Here is an 18,771-nt window from a genome sequence, read left to right as displayed (position 1 = left end):
TAAAAGCTGCTATTACTGTATTACATGTTTGTCAATATTTCTGAGCCCCCCCCCCCTTACCCCACTCTCCCCTGGTTTCAAAATTTCTAATATTTCTAGATAGGCTTATATAGTGATCAATTTTGTCTATAGCTGGCTAGTAGGAATCTTGAACTTTGTGGGGTATTTCTCAAAGCAGAGCCTCCATATTTGAGCAAGGGTTACTTTAAAAGGATGGACAGCTGCTGAATCAAATCTCTTCCTAAATGTCTTTCTGGTAAACCTCTTCATTATTGCTGCTACTACACTTCCACTCTCCTTAGCTTGGTGGCTAAGAACTCTGCTGTGACACCTCCTTGGAACTTGCAACTCCAGTGCTGTTGATTGATGATACTTTTTTTTAACCTGTATTAAAACCTGTTAAGCCTCCAGCTTGAAAAGCCTTTTATTGCCTTTTAACTTTCAGATGGAAGTTTGAACCCCCATTCAGCCATGAAAATCCACTAGAGAGGTCATATTCTCTCAGCATCAGAAGATGGCAAAGCCAAATCCCCTTTTGATCAAATCTTGCCAAGAAAACCTCATGATAGGTTCACCTTATAGTCACCGTAATTCAAAAACAACTTCAGGGCATACAGCAACAACTTTCATATGATGAGCCATGCCAATCTCCTGTGGACTATTGGTGTATATTCTAGTGAAGAGACTAACTAACAATTTTTTTTTATCCCTGTAGACATATTCTGGACTCTTCTGTGTAGTTATAAATCCTTACAAGAATCTCCCAATTTATTCTGAGAATATTATTGAAATGTACAGGGGAAAGAAGCGACATGAGATGCCTCCACACATTTACGCAATATCTGAATCTGCATATAGATGCATGTTACAAGGTAAGAGGCTTATTTCTTTTCCACAGTTCACTGCTTGGTATTTTAAATTTCTGTGTTTGTGTATTAGAATGAAACTAGAGGACTATAGTTCAAGTTCTATCCTTAAAGTATGTGTCTTTGATCCAGATTTCCTAGTTGGCAAGTTCTATTTGATTAAGAAATGAGAGAATGTGCATGTGTATCTCCTTTTTCCAATTCAAGCTCATTCCAGGAAGAAATATCACATTGTAGACAGCTCTTAAATATGCCATTACCACTTTTCTCGAATAGGAGAGTGAACTAATTCATTGTAAAACAGCACATGATGTAGCTGCCATAAAACTTAAAATTTGTGTAATACTTGGAAGTATTTTGATTACTTCACATGTGTTGTTCAGGTCTAAGTGTAGTTGTTGAGCTACAGTTCCAACATTCTTCACAATTAGCTATGTTTGCTAGTGCAATGGGAGGTGCATTCTAGCATAATCTGGGGGGCTTTACAATTCCCATGCATGTTAATAAAGTCAGTATTGTCTCACATTGTGTAGGTAGACATAGGCCTCATACAGACAGGCCAAAATAAAGCTGCTTCGAGTCACTTTGCAAGTATGCTGTTTAAATGATACATGTGTCCTAAGAGTCCAGAAGCTGCACCAAAGCCATGCTCCAGTCCTAAGGACTTGAATGCAGCTTTGGTGCAGCTTCCAGACTCTTAGGACGCATGCATCATTGAGACACCATACCTCCAAAGTGACCTGAAGCAGCTTTATTTTGGCCTGTCTGTATAGGGCCATAGGGACAGAGACTGAGAGATGTTTGTCTAACGCTCTCTAATGTGTTAATGTAAGCAGAATTCTAAGAGCGGCTTTCTCATTTTCAACCATTATGCTGCACAAGTTATTATAGGGTATAGTCATAATCATGTGAGCTGATAAATTGCATTCTGCCAAGATTTTGTGTAATGGAAAATGCAATGAATAATGCCCAGCATTTCTTCAAGTATGATGTTATCTTGTCCCTCTTTTGCTGGGGTTAGGCTTTGCTCTCCAGCTTCTTCATATGCTTTCTTTTGAGAGGATTATTGACTTAGTTCAGGGTAAAATTCTAGCATGAGCTTTGCAATAGTAGCTGTATAAACTAATTGTAGTTTTGATTAAAGGTAGTTTTTTGGCCTGTTTTAGGCTGCATAGTTTGTCATTTTTCATTATTTGTTTGGTTAAGCTGTAGAGATCATGAGGGCAGGAGTGTAGAATAAAATGAATATAGGAGTGAGTATGGTTAGTAGATTATACAGTATTTCAGAGGAAACAACCTCTACGTGTTCCTTTCCTAAGAAAACCCTATGAAATTCATGGGGTCACCACATTACTTGAATGCTTGTGAGCACACACACACACAGCTTGTTTCTGAGTAGCTGAATGTTCAAGGCTGGTCCCTGTACTCTCTCCCACACAAAATTTAAGACCCATATCACACAAAGAAGGAGATGTGTTTGAAAATAAAGAGCAAAAATCACATTTAAATGGTTAATGTATTTTCTTTTTATACTGCATTTTGTGCATACTTTTTATTCTCCTTGAATGTTTTGAAATTGTTGTTACTGAGATAAGTGCTATTCTTGATCTTGAAGAGTCCAGAACTGCATTGTGTTTTAGATGACATCTGTTCAAGCATGAAGTAAACATTTCTGACCCCTCCCTCTGAAGTATTGTTATGAGACTTCTAGGGTCAGTTACTGCCCTTGGGGAAAGTTGAATTATGGAGTACATTTGCTATGTAATAAAGACACTGTGCCTTGTAGAGCACTGTGTTGCAAAATTCAGCACTTCCAAAGAGAAGTTCACTATCAACACTAAATTGTATCAGTCATTGCCTGCTGATGATTCCAGGCTGCCTCCATCTGCTACTGGTTTGTAGTGCAGGTGCAGCAGCAGTCACTGTTCTGTAGCTGCTATCTCCCAGTCATATCCAGCTTTCACAAGTGGATTTTGAAGACAGAAGGTTTGAGAAATTCTGGTTTGGAATATAGTGCTCATAATGCTAAAGTCAAGGGTTGATCCCTGTGTAGGCTAAGAGGTTTTTAAGCCTTTGGTTCTCTTCCTCCTGCCTCTCCTGTTCACTGCTTCAGAATAGAATCATTTACTCCTGTGCTGTCTAATACTCGTAAGTCTTGAAATACTGCCTTAAGTACAATGTCTTCCTGCTGAATTTAGACAAACAGACAACGAGTATTGTAAAGCTTTGACCAGCAACACTTTGCTTATATTATATCAGAATTTTTTGGTGTCCCACCCAGAAAATATAGGAAGAAGGCTGACCACCCCCTCAAAAACCTTTCCAGATCCTTTTGCTCTGTAGTATTGGTTCACTGTCTCATACTTGCAGAACGGTAGTTCAGATGCATGATTGCTTCATGTGGTTAATTCCATCTGTCTGTTCCTCTGCTCCACTGACCGTAGCAGCCATCTAGTTTCAAGGTAGTGGTGAACCTGAAATAGAATATAATACCATACCATATAGCCTAAATAGTTTGCATTTTCCTGGAATTATAGAAAATTTTTAATTTATTTTTAGGTTAGTGTCCATTTGTACATCAGCCAAACTTAGACTTTTTTCCTATCTTTTCACTCTTCTTCAAGGTCTCTGTGACTCACACAGATGGATTATTTGCACCTGTGCAGTGCATGTTTTGGAAACTTTTAGAGCAATATAATATGTGTTTTGGTGGTAACCTCACCCACTCCCCTGCACACCTGATTATCAGGGCTTTCTTCCTGCCTGCCTGCCATTTTTTATCACTACATGAAGTGTTGCTATAAACAGGCTTGTCTATCACTGTTTCACTTGATGAACTTCTAGTCTAAATATATTATTTGCTACTATCATTAAAAACTGGTGGAAGCACAAGCAGTCTCCAGAACTGCCTTGCTTACAGTGTTTTAATTGTGAGGAGATAACTTCCTTGGAGATGTGGGGATAGTGCTCTGGGGATCTTTGTCATCTGCTTTTCTGTTGGAGTCAGTGTTATAGCTAGAGTGATAGCTGGATGGTGAAACATAGTGGCAGAGGACAGCCCTGTTGTCAAGGCTGATTACTCATCCTCTGCTGTGAAAGGTGAGAACTTGTGAAAAAAGCCTCTACAGCTTCTGAACATTAAGTTTAATCTTTCCCATGATAGTTTCATTCTTGCCCAGGAATCATCATTTCTTTACCCACATGTGATGATGTATATACAAAAAAGCATTTGGAATGCCATTTTGGAGGGTCTCCAGTTTGAAAAACAACAACAAACCCTTCCCCATAACAGCAGGGTTGTCCTGCTGTTGAACTGAAGTGTAAACTCCCCAACCAAACCTGGCAGTTGCATTGCCCATGCAATGTCTACTTAAGATGGCAATATTCTTTTTCTGGATACAATCAAATCCGTTTTTAAAAATGATATTATATTAAAAGGAGAAATATATATTTGATCTAGGACTACTGGATGTCACAAGGAACTATAAGGTGCAACAAGAAATTGCTTCCATTGAAATTACCTTAGACCAAAAAAAAAAAGCACCTGCTGGTCAAAGAAGTTCCAATATAAAATTCCTGTTAAGAGGAAGGAGACATCAGAGCATCTAACAAGTGGTAAATGTTTCTAATGTAGTGATACAATTTTGTTGCCCTTTACCATAGAATACTACATGGCTGAAAGTTTAGAGAATAATGAGTTTAATGTTATGGTAGAGAATAGCAACTCCTGCAGTCTTTTATCTCAGGTGGGCAGAATGGGTCTTGTGGACTGAGGCCCCTGGCAGTCACCGAAAGTTCTCAGACACATGAAAACATGCAGAAACATCCCACCCCACAATTCACATTACTCCACATTACTTCCAAATACCTGTTTTCCTCTGTTGTCCCTCTCAAAATGGTGTCAAGAAGTGACAGTGTCACTTTTGATTGCCTTTTTGAGATGGACCATAGTAGGAAAACAGATACTTGGGCTAATTGTAGGTGTTGTGCATAGGAGCTTTGGGTGATTTGGCCTCTGCCTCTCCTGAAGTTACTCACCCCAGCTCTGCACTGTGGTTTTGTATAGTACAGAACATGGCCATGGCCATGAATGTTATGGTTACATGATTAGCTCTTTTTCATCCTAGCATTAGAGATCTTTTTTAATACTGAGAGAGAGAGAGAGGGTAAAAGTTAGACCCCAGCTCATTTTGAAATAAAACTAAATGATATTTTATACCTGAACCATGGCAGCTGCACACCTGCATAATGGAACCATGCTGTGGAGATGAACTTGTGGCAAACTCAGTGTGTTCCCTAGTCATGTTTTAAACAAACCAGAATAAAAGTCAGGGGTCACATGCACATTAACTAATGGACCAGGCTTCTGTTATGATTGAAGCTGATAAAGTTGAAGTCAGAAACATCTGGAGGGTACCAAAGTTGTAAAGGCTGCATTAGTGAAATTTAGTGCATGAAAATTAATGCATGAAGTTTATGTTAATGTTATAATGTTGGAGTCCTTGAGTTTTGGCCGTTCTCAAAGGGAAATAAGAAGAACATTTTGAACAATAGGTTTTAAGTAAATATTGTTTATCTGTGACTTCATTGCCAAGTGAAGGAAGAATTATAGAATGAAATCCTTGGCAGCTGTTGTGCATTATGACTTGGAATTATTTAACCACAGTTATTTTTCTGCGATATCAAAGAAGGAGCATTGAAAAGCAATGCTTCCTCTGTATGCTTGTGGTAATTACTGGACACTCATGCATAACTAAGGCAGGCTGTTTTCTGTGTAACAAAGCCCTTTGAAGAGGCATAAGCAAAGTTGATAACCTCAACTAACTTGTGAATAATATTGTGGATTTGTGCTGATCTACCATCTTACAATTTTAAAGGTGACTAAGATACAAGGTGCATTATCATATATTTGCTTCTTGATCTTGCCAGCTACATTTATATCTGTTCTACTGTTTTGGAAGTCAGGCAAAGTGCCTTCTCTGCTGAGGAGTTGAGGATTGACATGATGTCTGGGTTTGACAATTTCCTGGGTGGTTAAAAATATCTGGAGAAAGAGGAATAACAGTAACGAAATAAAGAGTACAAATGTAATGAAGTAACATGTGCCTGAACTAACAGCTGTTTAATACCATTTAGTTAAAGTCATATCTGTTCAAACCCTTTGTTCAATAAAGTTCATATTTTGTTTTATCTAAAGGCTTGTCAACTATATATATTATATCCATGCTACTATATTATATAATACTGTGAACCTGCCACATAAGAAAGGGGGTTCATTACATAAATTGGTGGCATTGGGGTGGGATTAGAAAACCCCATAGGACTGCCATAAGGTGAAGGAGTGTTGTTGTTACACTCAGTCTATATCAATAGATAAGGTTTTTTTCCGTTATTTCCTTAAACACTGTGATTAGAAATAAACTGGGAAGCTCTGGTAAAAGCACTCTCTGGAATCTAAACCATCAGTTACAGGACTACACATTTCTCTTCTCATCTTTTCTTTTCTCTGTTTACTTTTTTTCTTTAACAAAATGTCCCTGGGTAAAAAAATTAATCACAGTCAGACTCTTTGAGCCATCCTTTCCTGAAACTAATAACAGAAACTTGAGGAACAGGCTGATTTGGGAGATCTGAATCATTTCAAATTAGCTCACTTCAATTCTGTGTTTGGATGTTATGTGAAACAAATGCTCTTTAACAGTAACACTTTTTATCAGCAAAATGATTATTAAAGATAAGGGGTGCTGACAAGGTCTCCTTTCAAAATAAATTTCTGTGATGTGTGTTATAGTAGTGATCCAGGAAATAAAGTTTAGAGTTATGAGGTTAAAAGTTGTAACAATGCAGCATGTTACAAGATTAAAAATTTGCCATATGTTAGAGCAGTGCTTCTCAAAGTGGGCAGTACCACCTGCTAGTAAAGTGCGTGAAAAGTTCCAGAGGGGCAGTGAGGAATAAGGGGGCAGTAGGGAATGTTAGCGGGGCATCAGAACCAAGTGAGGTAGCACCCTGACCCCTTCCTCTTCCTTCCCAAATGGGAGGAGAAGTGACAGGAAAAAGGGAAGGGAAGGCAAGCTGAGCCTCCCTCTCAAAGACCTCACCATCCCTCTCATTTGCAGCAGAGCTCAGGGGCACCCCAGCCAAGCCCATCACATCACTGCTAGCTCTCCTCCCTCAAAATATCCAAGTCTGTTTTTCTTGTTGCCAGATCTTGTAGTGAGGCCACAGTTTCATTTTCTCTCCCCCTTTAATGTCTTCTTAATGCTTTTTAATTGGGTGACTGTGATGGGGTGGAAATTTTTGTTTCATGTACCTGATTCCTTTTACAATTGGGGAAACTGGTGTATGTGTATGTTTCCTGTTAAAAATCACAACATGGACTTTGGATACCTTCATGGTCTACACGAAGACTTATTTCCGAGATAGTGAACCTATGGCACATGTTCCACACATGGCATGCAAAGCCATTTTTCAGGACCACGTGGAGGATGGGGAAGAGGAAGAACAGGTTCATGCTTGTTTCTCCTCTTTTCAGTTCCCCCAGGCCTTCAGCTGCCTCCAGGAGGGTGGGGGGGGGGGGGGAGGAGGAACAGGAGGAGGCAAGCGCGCCTTTTTCTCCTCTTCCCAGACCTTCAGCTGTCTCCAGAGAGGCAGCTGAAGGCCCAGGATAGCTGGGGAAGGGGAGAAGTCTCACCCCAGAAGCCCTACACCCAGAAAGCAGAAGATCCCCCCCCCAGAGGGCGGAAGTCCCATCCTGGAAATCCAATCCGTCCATCTGTCCCCCTCCCCCCAGCACTGGGTCCCTAAAAGGTTCACCATCATTGACTTATCTGATAGATTTCAGGATTTTTTTTAAATTTTATTTTAACAAAGTCAATATGTATTTTATTGCTTTCTAAACTTCATATGCAGTAGACTGAGGCTTTGGTGCGGTTGCTTGGAAAGAAACAGATGGAAATTTACTGAATGTGGGGATCTAAGACTACTTCTTAGTGCTTTCCAGCCTGATATGAAAGAACTAATAACCCTACAGCAAGCACTTCCATCCCATTAAAACTACATATTAGGACAATGGTTTACAGATGTGACATAAATTTGTTTTTCAGATTGACAAAAGCAAAGGTAGGTTTAATTGTGAAATACATATATTTGTCTATTTTTTTAAATGCTAGACTGGTTGTTTTAAATTTGCAATAGAACGGCAGGCCACAAGAAATAGGTGTGGGTTCCCAAAAAAGTCTGGGGACCATTGTATTAGATAATGCACTTCAATTTTTACATTTGTTACAGTGGTAATTAAGGGGCTGTGCAGACAGCCCGTAAAGGGGCAGCCTGCAGCTGCCCCTTTTACAGCCAGATCGGGGCCACGGCAACCGCATGCCGCAGCCCCAATCTGGCCTTTGCAGGGTGAAAAAAGGAGCCACAAAAAGTGGTTCCTTTTTGCGCCCTGCAAAGGGCACAGTAGCTGCAATGCCATGGCTTCACAGCACCCCTTTGGCGCCGTGTTGTGCACACACAGTGCCAGAGGAGCGGTGTGGTGTGGTGGTGGCATCATGCCGACATGGGGATGGAGCCAAGGAGAGAAAAGTGTGAAAATAGTAAACTTGAAGAACAAATTAGAGAGGTTGTGAGTAGCTGTTCCAGAGGCCATGGTTTAACTTTGGAGTGTACTGTATAGATTCCAGTGTCTTCCTATGGCTTTTTGCCCTCATTTTTCTTCTTGTTCTGATTTGTTCATCCTCTTTGTCTCTCCATAATTTACTAGTTTAAACACATTTATTTATTTATTGCACATACTTGGTTTTTATTATCAGCATTTAAAACATTTTGAAAAATGGGGGTGGGAAATCATTACACTCTTCAAGAAACCTATCTCCAGTTCTAGAGCATCTTTAACTTCAGAAGATAATCACTGTTGTGGTTATGCATTTGTCTTGAATGATAGAGGGAAAATGTCAATTTTAACTTGTTCTCTTTTTTATAGATCGAGAGGACCAATCCATTCTTTGCACGTAAGTAAATATATCTTGTTGGCTAGCTTTCTTTTGTAATAGTATGATGATGACTGGCTGTTAATTTGTCAGATAATTTTAGATACTGTTTCAAAAAAGAGTTGAGATACATTTAGTACTAAATTATGTACCGTATGATTCCCTGTATCTGCGGGACCGGTACCTGCAGTTTCACATATCCATGATCCCTGGCTACCTCCACTGGCCTCACCTTTTCCTCATGCAAGGGAAGAAGGGAAGCAGCAGTACCATCTGCCTCCTTCCTTCCTTCCTGTCCCCTGTGTGCCCCTCTCCATCCTTGCCCACCGGGCAAGAGAACCAGGGGCTTTTCCCTTGCTGCCATCCCTCAGTTAGTGCTGTAGCCAGCTAACCTAGCAGCTTTTGCCTTGACCTCCTCTGGTTCATGTATTAAAAGTATAGTTTCTTCAGAAAAATACTTATTTTTTGTTAAGGTCTTCGGTTCTAAGGACCATCTGGTTTTGTCAATTATATGGAACAAGCAAACAATAAATAAATACGGAAGACACCATCAACATTTTCAACAGAAAAGTACTTTTTCTCCTTTTGTTTTCTATACAGTGCACCTGTGTCATATGCGGTTCTGCTATACGCAGCTTTCAGCTTATGCTGAAAGCCCTCAATGGAAGAGGCAGTGGTGCACCTGCCTGCACTGCGTGTGCCACATCACGTGCACAAGCCCCATTGTTTCCAATGAGGCTCGAGCATACACGGTATTTCTTGGATACCCCCCTTCTCCCACGCTGTTTCCTATTTTTGGAATCTTCCCATGAATTTGTGGACTACCACCTCTCTAGACTATTTTAAAGTCGAAATTAAAGAAGTGTTCCAACTTTCATTTTGATTTTTGTCCATATTATTTGTATTAATTTATAATTTTATAGAATTGTTTTAGCCTGATTATAGTAATATTTTATTAATTTTATAATCTTGTTTGTGGTTTTAGATTGTGTGCCGTTGGCAGGCTTTTGTTTTTATTTTGGATTGTTTTTCTCCTTTGTAAAGTGCTATATAAAGCCTATGTTGTTATATAAATAAATGTAATAATAATAATAATAATGATAATAATAATTGCTTTACTGGAGGGGGGAAGTCTGGAACAGATTCCCCGTATAGGGCAAGGGCACACTGTAATATCAGGAAGCCATAAAGCATTCATTCCCATAAAAAGTGAAAAAGGAAACCAAGACCATGAATTGCAATGTTCTGATATACTACAGTGGGCCCTTGGTACCCACTAGGGTTTGGTTCCAGGACCCTCTCTGGATACCAAAATCTGTAGATGCTGAATTCCCATTAAATACAGTGATGTAGTAGAATGGTGTTCCTGACATGTAATGGCAAAATCAAGGTTTTATTTTTGCAATTTACATAAATATGGAATAATTTCAAGCTGTGGATGGTCAGGCCTAACCTGGAATACTGTGCCCAGTTGTGAGCACTACAATTCAAAAAGGATGTTGACAAACTGGAGCAAATCCAAAGGAGGGTGACCAAAATGGCAAGGGGCCTGGGAGCCATGCCTTATGAGGAAAGACTTAGGGAGCTGGATATGTTCAGCCTGTAGAAGAGACGGTAAAGAGGTGATACGATAACCCTGTTGAAGTATTTGAAAGGATGTCATATTGAGGATGGAGCAGGCTTGTTTTCTGCTGGTCCAGAGAATAGGACCCAGAGCAGTGGATTCAAACTACAGGAAAAGAAATTCCATCTCAACATTAGGAGGAACTGCCTGACAGTAAGAGCCATTGGACAGTGGAACACACTTGCTCGGAATGTGGCAAAGTCTCCTCTTTGGAGGTCTTTAAACAGAGGCTATCTGTCGGGGCTGCTTTGATTGTGAATTCTTGCATGGTAGAGGCCCTTATGGTCTCTTCCCACTCTATGATTCTATGAATCCATGGATATGGAGGGGCAACTGTATATAGTATTACATAGTCTGCTACCTAGTATTTAGAATAATTTTGGAGGAGTATATTTATGATCAGAGCCAGTGTGGTATATTGGTTTGAGCTTTGGACTATGACTCCAGAAACAAGGGTTCAAATCTTCACTCAACTGTGGAAATCCACTTGGGCAGGTCACACCCTCTCAGCTTTGATGGAGACAATGACAAACCCCATCTGAACACATGTTGCCAAGAAAACCTTGTGATAGGTTTGCTTTGAGGTCACCATAAGTTGGAAATGGTTTGAAGGGAGACAACAGTGACATATGCAATGACCTTGTTTTAAACACTTTATTCATCATTCTAAATGAAAATATAGTCACCCCTTCTTTCTCACAGACTGGAGATCCAAGGTCTTGAATATTCACAGAGGAGCGACCTTTGTTAATTTCAGTGGAGCGTCCTTCTGCGGCGGGCGCAGGCACAGGCCCCTTTCAAGCCTATTGGGCTTGAATATCATCAGTGCATGTCTGTTTTTGCGGGAAGGAGGGGTCTTGAACAAATTCCCCATGAAAACGGAGGGCCGACTATATTCCATAATCTATTTTTTTCCAGGTTTTTGTGTTCAATTTTTTTTTTGGAAAAATGGAGGCCACCACATTTTTTTGGTTTTTGTGAATTCTCAGATACGTACTATTATTATTATTATTATTATTATTATTATTAAACTTTATTTCTATAGCGCTGTAATTATACACAGCGCTGTACAAAGTCGGTAAAATTAGGAGTAAATAAAAGCCTGCCCAAGGCGTACATTCTAAGATAATAACAATTAAAAGAGGAATAGATAAAATTACCATATAGAAAACAAAAAACAAAAAACAGATTAAAAACATCAAATATCAAACAAATCACATCCCATCAAATAGTGTCAGACAGCCAGATGACAATCACAAATTCCCTGAGAACGCTTCCCTAAACAATATGGTTTTCAGCTCAGCTTTAAAGCTGGTTAGGGAAGTGATGAGCCATGCATGCAGAGGAAGAAGGTTCCAGGAATGAGGGGCAGCAAGAGAGAAGGGACGGATCTGGGATGGGGCAGAGAAGATCCTGGGTTGGGAGAGGAGACTTTGGCTACCAGAGCGGAGAGTGCGAGTAGGGATGTAGGGAGAGAGAAGATCAGTTAAATAAAGAGGGGCCAGCCCATGCAGGGCTTTAAAGGTGAGTAGCAGAAGTTTGTACCTGATGCGGAAAGGAAAAGGGAGCCAGTGAAGGGAAGACAACAGAGGGGAGACATGATCATAACGGCGAGCGAGTGAAATAATGTGTGCAGCTGAATGCTGAACAGAAATTAATGGGTGGCGATGAGAGAGGGGAAGCCCTGCCAGGAGGAGGTTACAGTAGTCTAGTCGTGAGACCACTAGGGCATGGACCAGTGTTTTTGCGGTGGAAGCTGAGAGATATGGATGGATTTTGGCGATATTATAGAGAAAAAATCTACAGACTTTGGCTGTAGTCTGGATCTGAGGAATAAATGACAAAGAGGAGTCAAAGATGAAACCAAGACTGCGGGCTTCCTGGACCGGCTGGATCGAGATGTTATTGACGGAGATAGAAAAGGAATAGTGAAGGGTGGGTTTAGGAGGGAAAACAAGAAGCTCAGTGTTGGACATATTGAGCTTCAGACGCCGATGGTGCATCCAGTGGGAGACAGCTGTTAAACAGGATGACACTTGCTGCTCTAGCTCTGGTGAAAGATTAGGGGTGGAAAGGTACAGCTGGGTATCATCGGCATACAGATGGTAGGAGAAACCAAAAGAACTGATAAGTTTGCCAAGGGAGAGTGTGTATAAAGAGAACAGAAGGGGACCCAAAACAGAGCCCTGAGGAACTCCAACAGATATGGGGACAGAAGACGAAGTCTGACCACCTTAGACTACTGTAGCTATCAACAGAATGGGTTGCTTTAGGGAAATCAAACCTGCACCGCAATGATTGTTTACCTGCAGGAGAGGCTGGCTGGAATCCGATAGATTTATAGAAACGGAAGCACCACAGTTGTTTTGCTATGCAGTGCATAGGTCCAACTTGCCGGGCAGCAGCAGCAGCAGCACCCCACAGGAGTCTGTTCCCCTGTTGTTAGGAAAGCTGGTGACTGATATTCCTATCCCATCCAATGAGTTACCATATATACGCATGTACAAGTTGACCTCATGGATAAGTCGAGATAAGATTTCGAGACTAAAATTGTGAATTTTAATATGACCTATGTATAAGTCAAGGATAAAACTTAAAAAACTCTACTCACACTCACTCCTCTCCTTTCTGTTTGCAAGCTCATTGACCGGCAGCATTTTGATAAACGCCATCCCATGCACACACACACCCCTTCTCTTTTTGCAAGCTCATTGACCAGCAGCACCTTGTTAAAGAAACCCCATCCCCGTGCAGACACACATAAAGACACAAACTCTCCCTTCCTTTCCCCCTTTCCCCCTTCCCTTTCATGCTGTGCAGTGATTAAATGCCTGTATTGCAGCCACTCACTCACAAACCACAAGGTTGTGAGTTCAATACGAGCTAGCGGCTCAGGGTTGACTCAGCCCTGCATCCTTCCAAGGTTGCTAAAATGAGTATCCAGCTTGTTGGAGGCAGTTAGCTTACACATTGTAAGCCACTTAGGGAATGCTTAAGTGTACTGATAAAGCGGTACAGAAATGTACTTGCTATTACAGTGGTACCTCGGGATACGAAATACCCAGGTTACGAAATTTTCGGGATACGAAAAAATCCCATAGGGAATCATTGTTCCGGGTTACGAATGTTTTTTCGGGTTACGAAAAAACTTTTGGTGCTTTTTTCGGCTTTTTCGCACGGAATCGCGGCTTTTCCCCATTAGCGCCTATGGCAATTCGGCTTACGAAGGCTTTTCAGGTTACGAAAGCGGCCGCGGAACGAATTAATTTCGTAACCCGAGGCACCACTGTACTATTCCCTTCTCTTCTCTCTTTGCAAGCTCATCATCCAGTAGCAGTTTGTTAAAGAAACCCCATCCCCCTGTGGACGCTCTCACCCTCTTCCTCCCTGCTTCAGCATTTTTTCCCAGAAAGTAGGGTGTTTTTCGGAAATTTTTGAGCAGTGTTGCCATATTGACCCCTTTATAAGTCGAAACTGCATTTTGGAGGAAATTTTCAGGCATAAATTCTTCGACTTATAGACGAGTATATATGCTATGTTTAGTATGACAGGAAGAAGCAGGACTCCTGTTGCCATTCCCCCTTGTGCTGGAGATTGCTCTTGTGAGAGGAGTGGTTGGTTTGGAATGTCAGTCAGGTGATTCCTGAGTGACAGGGGAGCAGACCCTTATCCATAACAGCAGCAGCTTCCTGGTAAGTGGGATATGGGGGGATTTCACAGTCCTTATGCAGCTCCTAATTTAGGTGCTATGTGGGAATTCAGAATACATAGAGGCACCGCCACACAGGATTATGGCTGCTTATTTCTTTACAGTACTCATATACTCCTTGATAGAATAAAATCTAAGTAATTTATAGTAAAACTCATTACTAAGGTAGGCTTATAGGTTTGGTGGGAAGTTAAGCAAGCATACAATGTGCTGGAAGTTGTATAAGCAGTGTTAAGCTTCTTCACTTGAAGCTTATACCACTGGCCCTGTGGTAGGAATGATGTTCTAGTGAATTTTAATTTGAGAAATCTAATTCTAAAAATTTAAAATTCATATCAAATATCATATTGTACAGCAATACAACAGTAAGCATGAACATATGAACTTAGCACTACAACTTCTTTCCCAATTCTAATTTAAATTATGTGTATTCTTACAGAGGTGAATCGGGTGCCGGGAAAACAGAGAACACCAAGAAAGTCATTCAGTATCTTGCACATGTTGCTTCCTCACACAAAGGCAGAAAGGACCACAATATTCCTGTGAGTTTTAATTATCATTTCATAGTTAATTATTTGGATTTTCTTAAAAGAATAATTAAGATTATTATTCTGTTAAGAGGTTGGTTTCTGAGCTTTTGTTCCATTAGAACTGTATTTTTAAGTATATTCCATTTAATGTTGGAAAACAAGCATAGATCCACATTTCTCTTTAGAATCCCTCCTGCACCCAAGACGGAAGCAGGGGAAATGCTGGAATCTTTATGTGTAGTATGATTGGCGTTCTAAGATTCCTGCCTCTGCATATGTCTAGGAACATCCTAGGAGGCCAATTAACAATAGGGCTGGTTGGTTTCTAAAGTGTGAGGGTGGAACTAGGATTGCTGGGTCCATTCATGGGATATGTAAGGAAGTTTGGCTTCTGCTGTTGTGAACTGTCCTGTTGGCCTCATTGTTTAGACAGGAAAGTGCTCTCCATGAACTGAGGAATTTATGGGGGAAATATGATTGGATTAGTCACTTTATTTATTTGCAGTTAATAGCTAAAAATAGTGCATAATGTTTGATATCAATATTATAGACATGTTGTGTGGGCTTTCTAGTAGGTTGAATTCCTACATTGTACAATAGGAGGCTGGTATTACATATTCCTGAATGATAATTTTCATTACAAGTCAAGTCCTCTACTCTTGGTGTTAAGTGTATTAATGCTCTTACTTTCCAGACATATTAGAGATAGAAACAAATTTCAAGTAATCTTGTGCCAGATGTTTCATCCTGTTACTTCAGTATTATGGTAGACATGAGTAGACAGGTTATACCTATTGTACATATACACATGCATTCATACACTTAGATGTGGTTGTTGTAATGGATACACCTTCTCCAGATGTATTCTGTTAATCTTAATGCCACCTTAAATAGGACATCATAAAAAAAAACCTTATTAAATAACGTGGCTGCTGTAGTTATAAGGATATAAGAGTTGGTAATTCCAAATGAAAATGTTGAAACTTCATAAAATAAGCATGTATTTGTATAACTTGACTTTGCTATGGAAAAGGACATAGATTTTGTGCAATCTGGTCCTGCTAACCCATCGGCTTTTGTAACTTCTAATTTGGGAGCACAGTTAACAAGAATGACGCCTTATTCTTTAAATTACATAGTAGTTTTAGTTTTACAACACTAAAATATACCTGGCATTGTCCTGTCATATTTAGGGGTTTGTTGGTTATAGTCTCTATTTAAGTTATTCAGTGTGTGCAAGTGATGTTAAATGAAAAACTGTCCCACCATAGCTGCAGCATCAAATATCACAATTCATAGCATTATTAACAAAGAAAATGCTGACTATTGGACTCCTACAATTTTTTTATGACATAGCATACATTTATCAGTTGTCTGTTATCAATTGTCATTGTAAGACATTGTAAACTAAGTTCTTGAAGCATTTTCTGAGTTGGAAATTGCTTTGAAATAGAAATCACATAAAGAGATTGAAACAAGTATTGTATACTCAAATATGTTTGCATATTGTGGCTCCTGAATGCCCATCAGAGCAGTTGCAGCCTGGCACAATTATTCATATAGAACAGAGCTGAGACTTCTAGTAATCTGGGACATTAATATTTTATTCTGACAGGATTGTTTGACAGAGCCTGTTCAAAATATTTAAGGCTTCAGAGAGTATTCTTTCTTTACAGTGTAATCAGTCCACATCTTTTCCAGAGAGGCAGTACTAGACCTATTAATAACGTTATTGAGACAGCAGTAAGGAATATTTTCAGATCTTCCAACCTGTCTTGGGACAAAGAGGTTAATTTTGTGTCTGTTAAAAATTTAGCACTTGTCAGGAACAGAGTGAAATCTTACAGATTGTGGAGGGGGAAGGGACGGGAAGGTCAGACTTGCTAACATGTTAATTTGTTTGTTTGCAACAAACAGCCCGAATCACCTAAACCAGTGAAGCACCAGGCAAGTGTCTTTTTTATGTTTCCACACTATATAGGCTTAATCTTGCTCTCTTATTTTATATTTTAGGAGACTACCTGTCATCACCCACTTTAAGTATACAACTAATTTCTGGTATAGGCATGTGGCTAACAGTAAATGTCATTACTGCATATGTACAGAAACACAAAAAAAAAGTTGTTTTTGCAAATACAGTATAGCACTACAGTATAACTGATAAAACAGTGAACCATGATGTTTTCAAATTCACTGGACATTATTATTCATTGTTTTACTGCCTTTATGGAGGGAGTGGAAGTGGAGTGTAAGAATGTTTAATGTTTTGCTGTGGAACAAAGTAAACCCAAGGCCAAAATAAAATTGGGGCACTATGTCTATAAGGCCACTCTTCTAGGCTTAGGGTGGTGAAGGGGGCGATTGATACATGAATTCCAGAGCAGAACTGTCTTGAGTCACCTCCCTACCTTCAAATTTTTGGCAGACTTGATTAAACAAATCAGACCTATTGTTTTGTATATAGTTTCATGAAATGATGCTATGCAATACAAATGTTGAAACTGAATATGGGGGGAAAACCTATTAAAATGGAGGAATTTTGCACTTACGTACTCCTTTAAAATATACACTGTAGATATAGCCTAAGTATGGCTGAAGGTGGGATAAGTAATTAATCCAGTGAGTTATTTGATGTAACATATGAGCTCAAACTTTGTAGCTTTACTGACAGGAAAGCATTAATACTGTTTGTTCTTCTTTGTGGTCTCTGTGAAGCACACAAATGGGTTATTCTGCACCTGCGCAGCATTTCTAGATCCTACTGGAATCGCTAGGGAAGACTTTTTGGTGGTAGCTCTGCCCACCCTCTATATAGGCAGGACGTCTTCCCGCCCTTTCTCAGTTCCTTTTGTCCGCTGCATGAGCAGCTTAGGAACCTCGCTAAGGAATCGCTCCTTCCTTAGCTTTCACTTTTGTCTACTGCGTTTGCTCTGACTTCGTTTTGCCTTGATGACTCTGGATTGTGATTTCGACTTGGTTTTGGACTCTGACTAACGGTATCAACTTGGACTCCTTGACCTTTCTCTCTCTTCGTCTTTTGGCTTTGTTGAAAGATGTCTGCACACTCTTTTAAGAAGTGCTCCAATTGTGGGACTAACATCCTGGCACTTGATGGACACTCTTTGTGCCTCCTCTGCCTGGGCGAGGGCCACGTCCCTGCGTCCTGCCCTCATTGCATGGCCTTCACTCCACAGGCCAGAAAGAACAGGGAAATGTGCTTGAGATCCATGCTGTATGTGCAAATTCTGAGGCCTCTCTCTTCCTCTAGAGCCTCTGCCAATGCCGCCGCCACCACTAAGGACAAGCTCTCATCTCTGGCTTCTGAGGTCCCTGTCAAGGGACCTTTGTCTCCTCCAAGGGCCTCTGCCAAAGCTATTGCAGCCGAGGGCAAATCCCCTAGATTACGACGCATCCTCTGTCATTGCTGAACCCCCTAGATGGGATGTCATCTTTGATGAAGCTACAGGCTCTTACTTCCTGCCTCTTGATCCATCTGAAGTGCGTGGTGGCAGGTTCGTCTCAACCTTCCAACTGGTTGAACCGCCTTGCCTCCACCAAGGTCAACTGCTGGATCTGTTCTTCGATCGCGCCTTTCCTCCCTCTCCCGAGCAGAACTGTCCCGTCCCATGCAGTTGACCTCTGCTGTCTCTTTGCAAGTCTGCCCTTCGCTCCTGGTACCGATAGCCTCTCAGGCACCCTCAGCCCCCAGGACCAGGTGACTCTCTGCTGAATCCGTGGACCGCTCTGCCTCGGATTATACTCAACCTCTCAAGCCATGTTCCTTGGCGCTCCTTGAGACTCCCTATTTTTTGGATGACATCTTCTCATTTTCCAAGCAGATGATCCGGATGGGCAAAGCTTTGAACATTGAGGTCCTCCATGCAGACTCTCAAGCCCTCAACCCTATTGATGAAAAGGTCTGCGATAAGCTTCCAACTCTGACCTCTATTGCATTCCTGCCTTCCATGTGCAGAATTGCAAAGAGGTTTTGGCCCACTCTGTCGATGGCCCAGCCATCCACCATAAAATTGGACAATCTCTACTGGATTTC

At 40.7% G+C, this 18,771-nt stretch overlaps 1 protein-coding gene across 5 annotated transcripts in view; it reads left to right on the top strand.

Moving 5' to 3' along the window:
- MYH10 (myosin heavy chain 10) overlaps positions 1-18,771 on the top strand; it is a 126,733-nt gene that overhangs the window by 21,113 nt on the left and 86,849 nt on the right. For 4 of the 5 annotated variants that reach the window (XR_006101889.1, XM_042449135.1, XM_042449136.1 and 1 more), the window contains exons 3-6: positions 716-872; positions 8,851-8,878; positions 14,630-14,732; positions 16,638-16,667. Coding sequence is in view for 4 of the 5 variants with exons in the window: in XM_042449135.1 (XP_042305069.1) it covers positions 716-872; positions 8,851-8,878; positions 14,630-14,732; positions 16,638-16,667 (318 nt within the window). In the remaining variant the exon portion in view is untranslated. The remainder of the gene's footprint in view (positions 1-715; positions 873-8,850; positions 8,879-14,629; positions 14,733-16,637; positions 16,668-18,771) is intronic. The other variant, XM_042449137.1, reaches the window with a different exon arrangement.

The sequence above is a fragment of the Sceloporus undulatus genome, chromosome 2 (assembly GCF_019175285.1).
Source record: "Sceloporus undulatus isolate JIND9_A2432 ecotype Alabama chromosome 2, SceUnd_v1.1, whole genome shotgun sequence".
Lineage (NCBI taxonomy): Eukaryota > Metazoa > Chordata > Lepidosauria > Squamata > Phrynosomatidae > Sceloporus > Sceloporus undulatus.
This window is presented reverse-complemented; position numbering and strand designations above follow the sequence as displayed.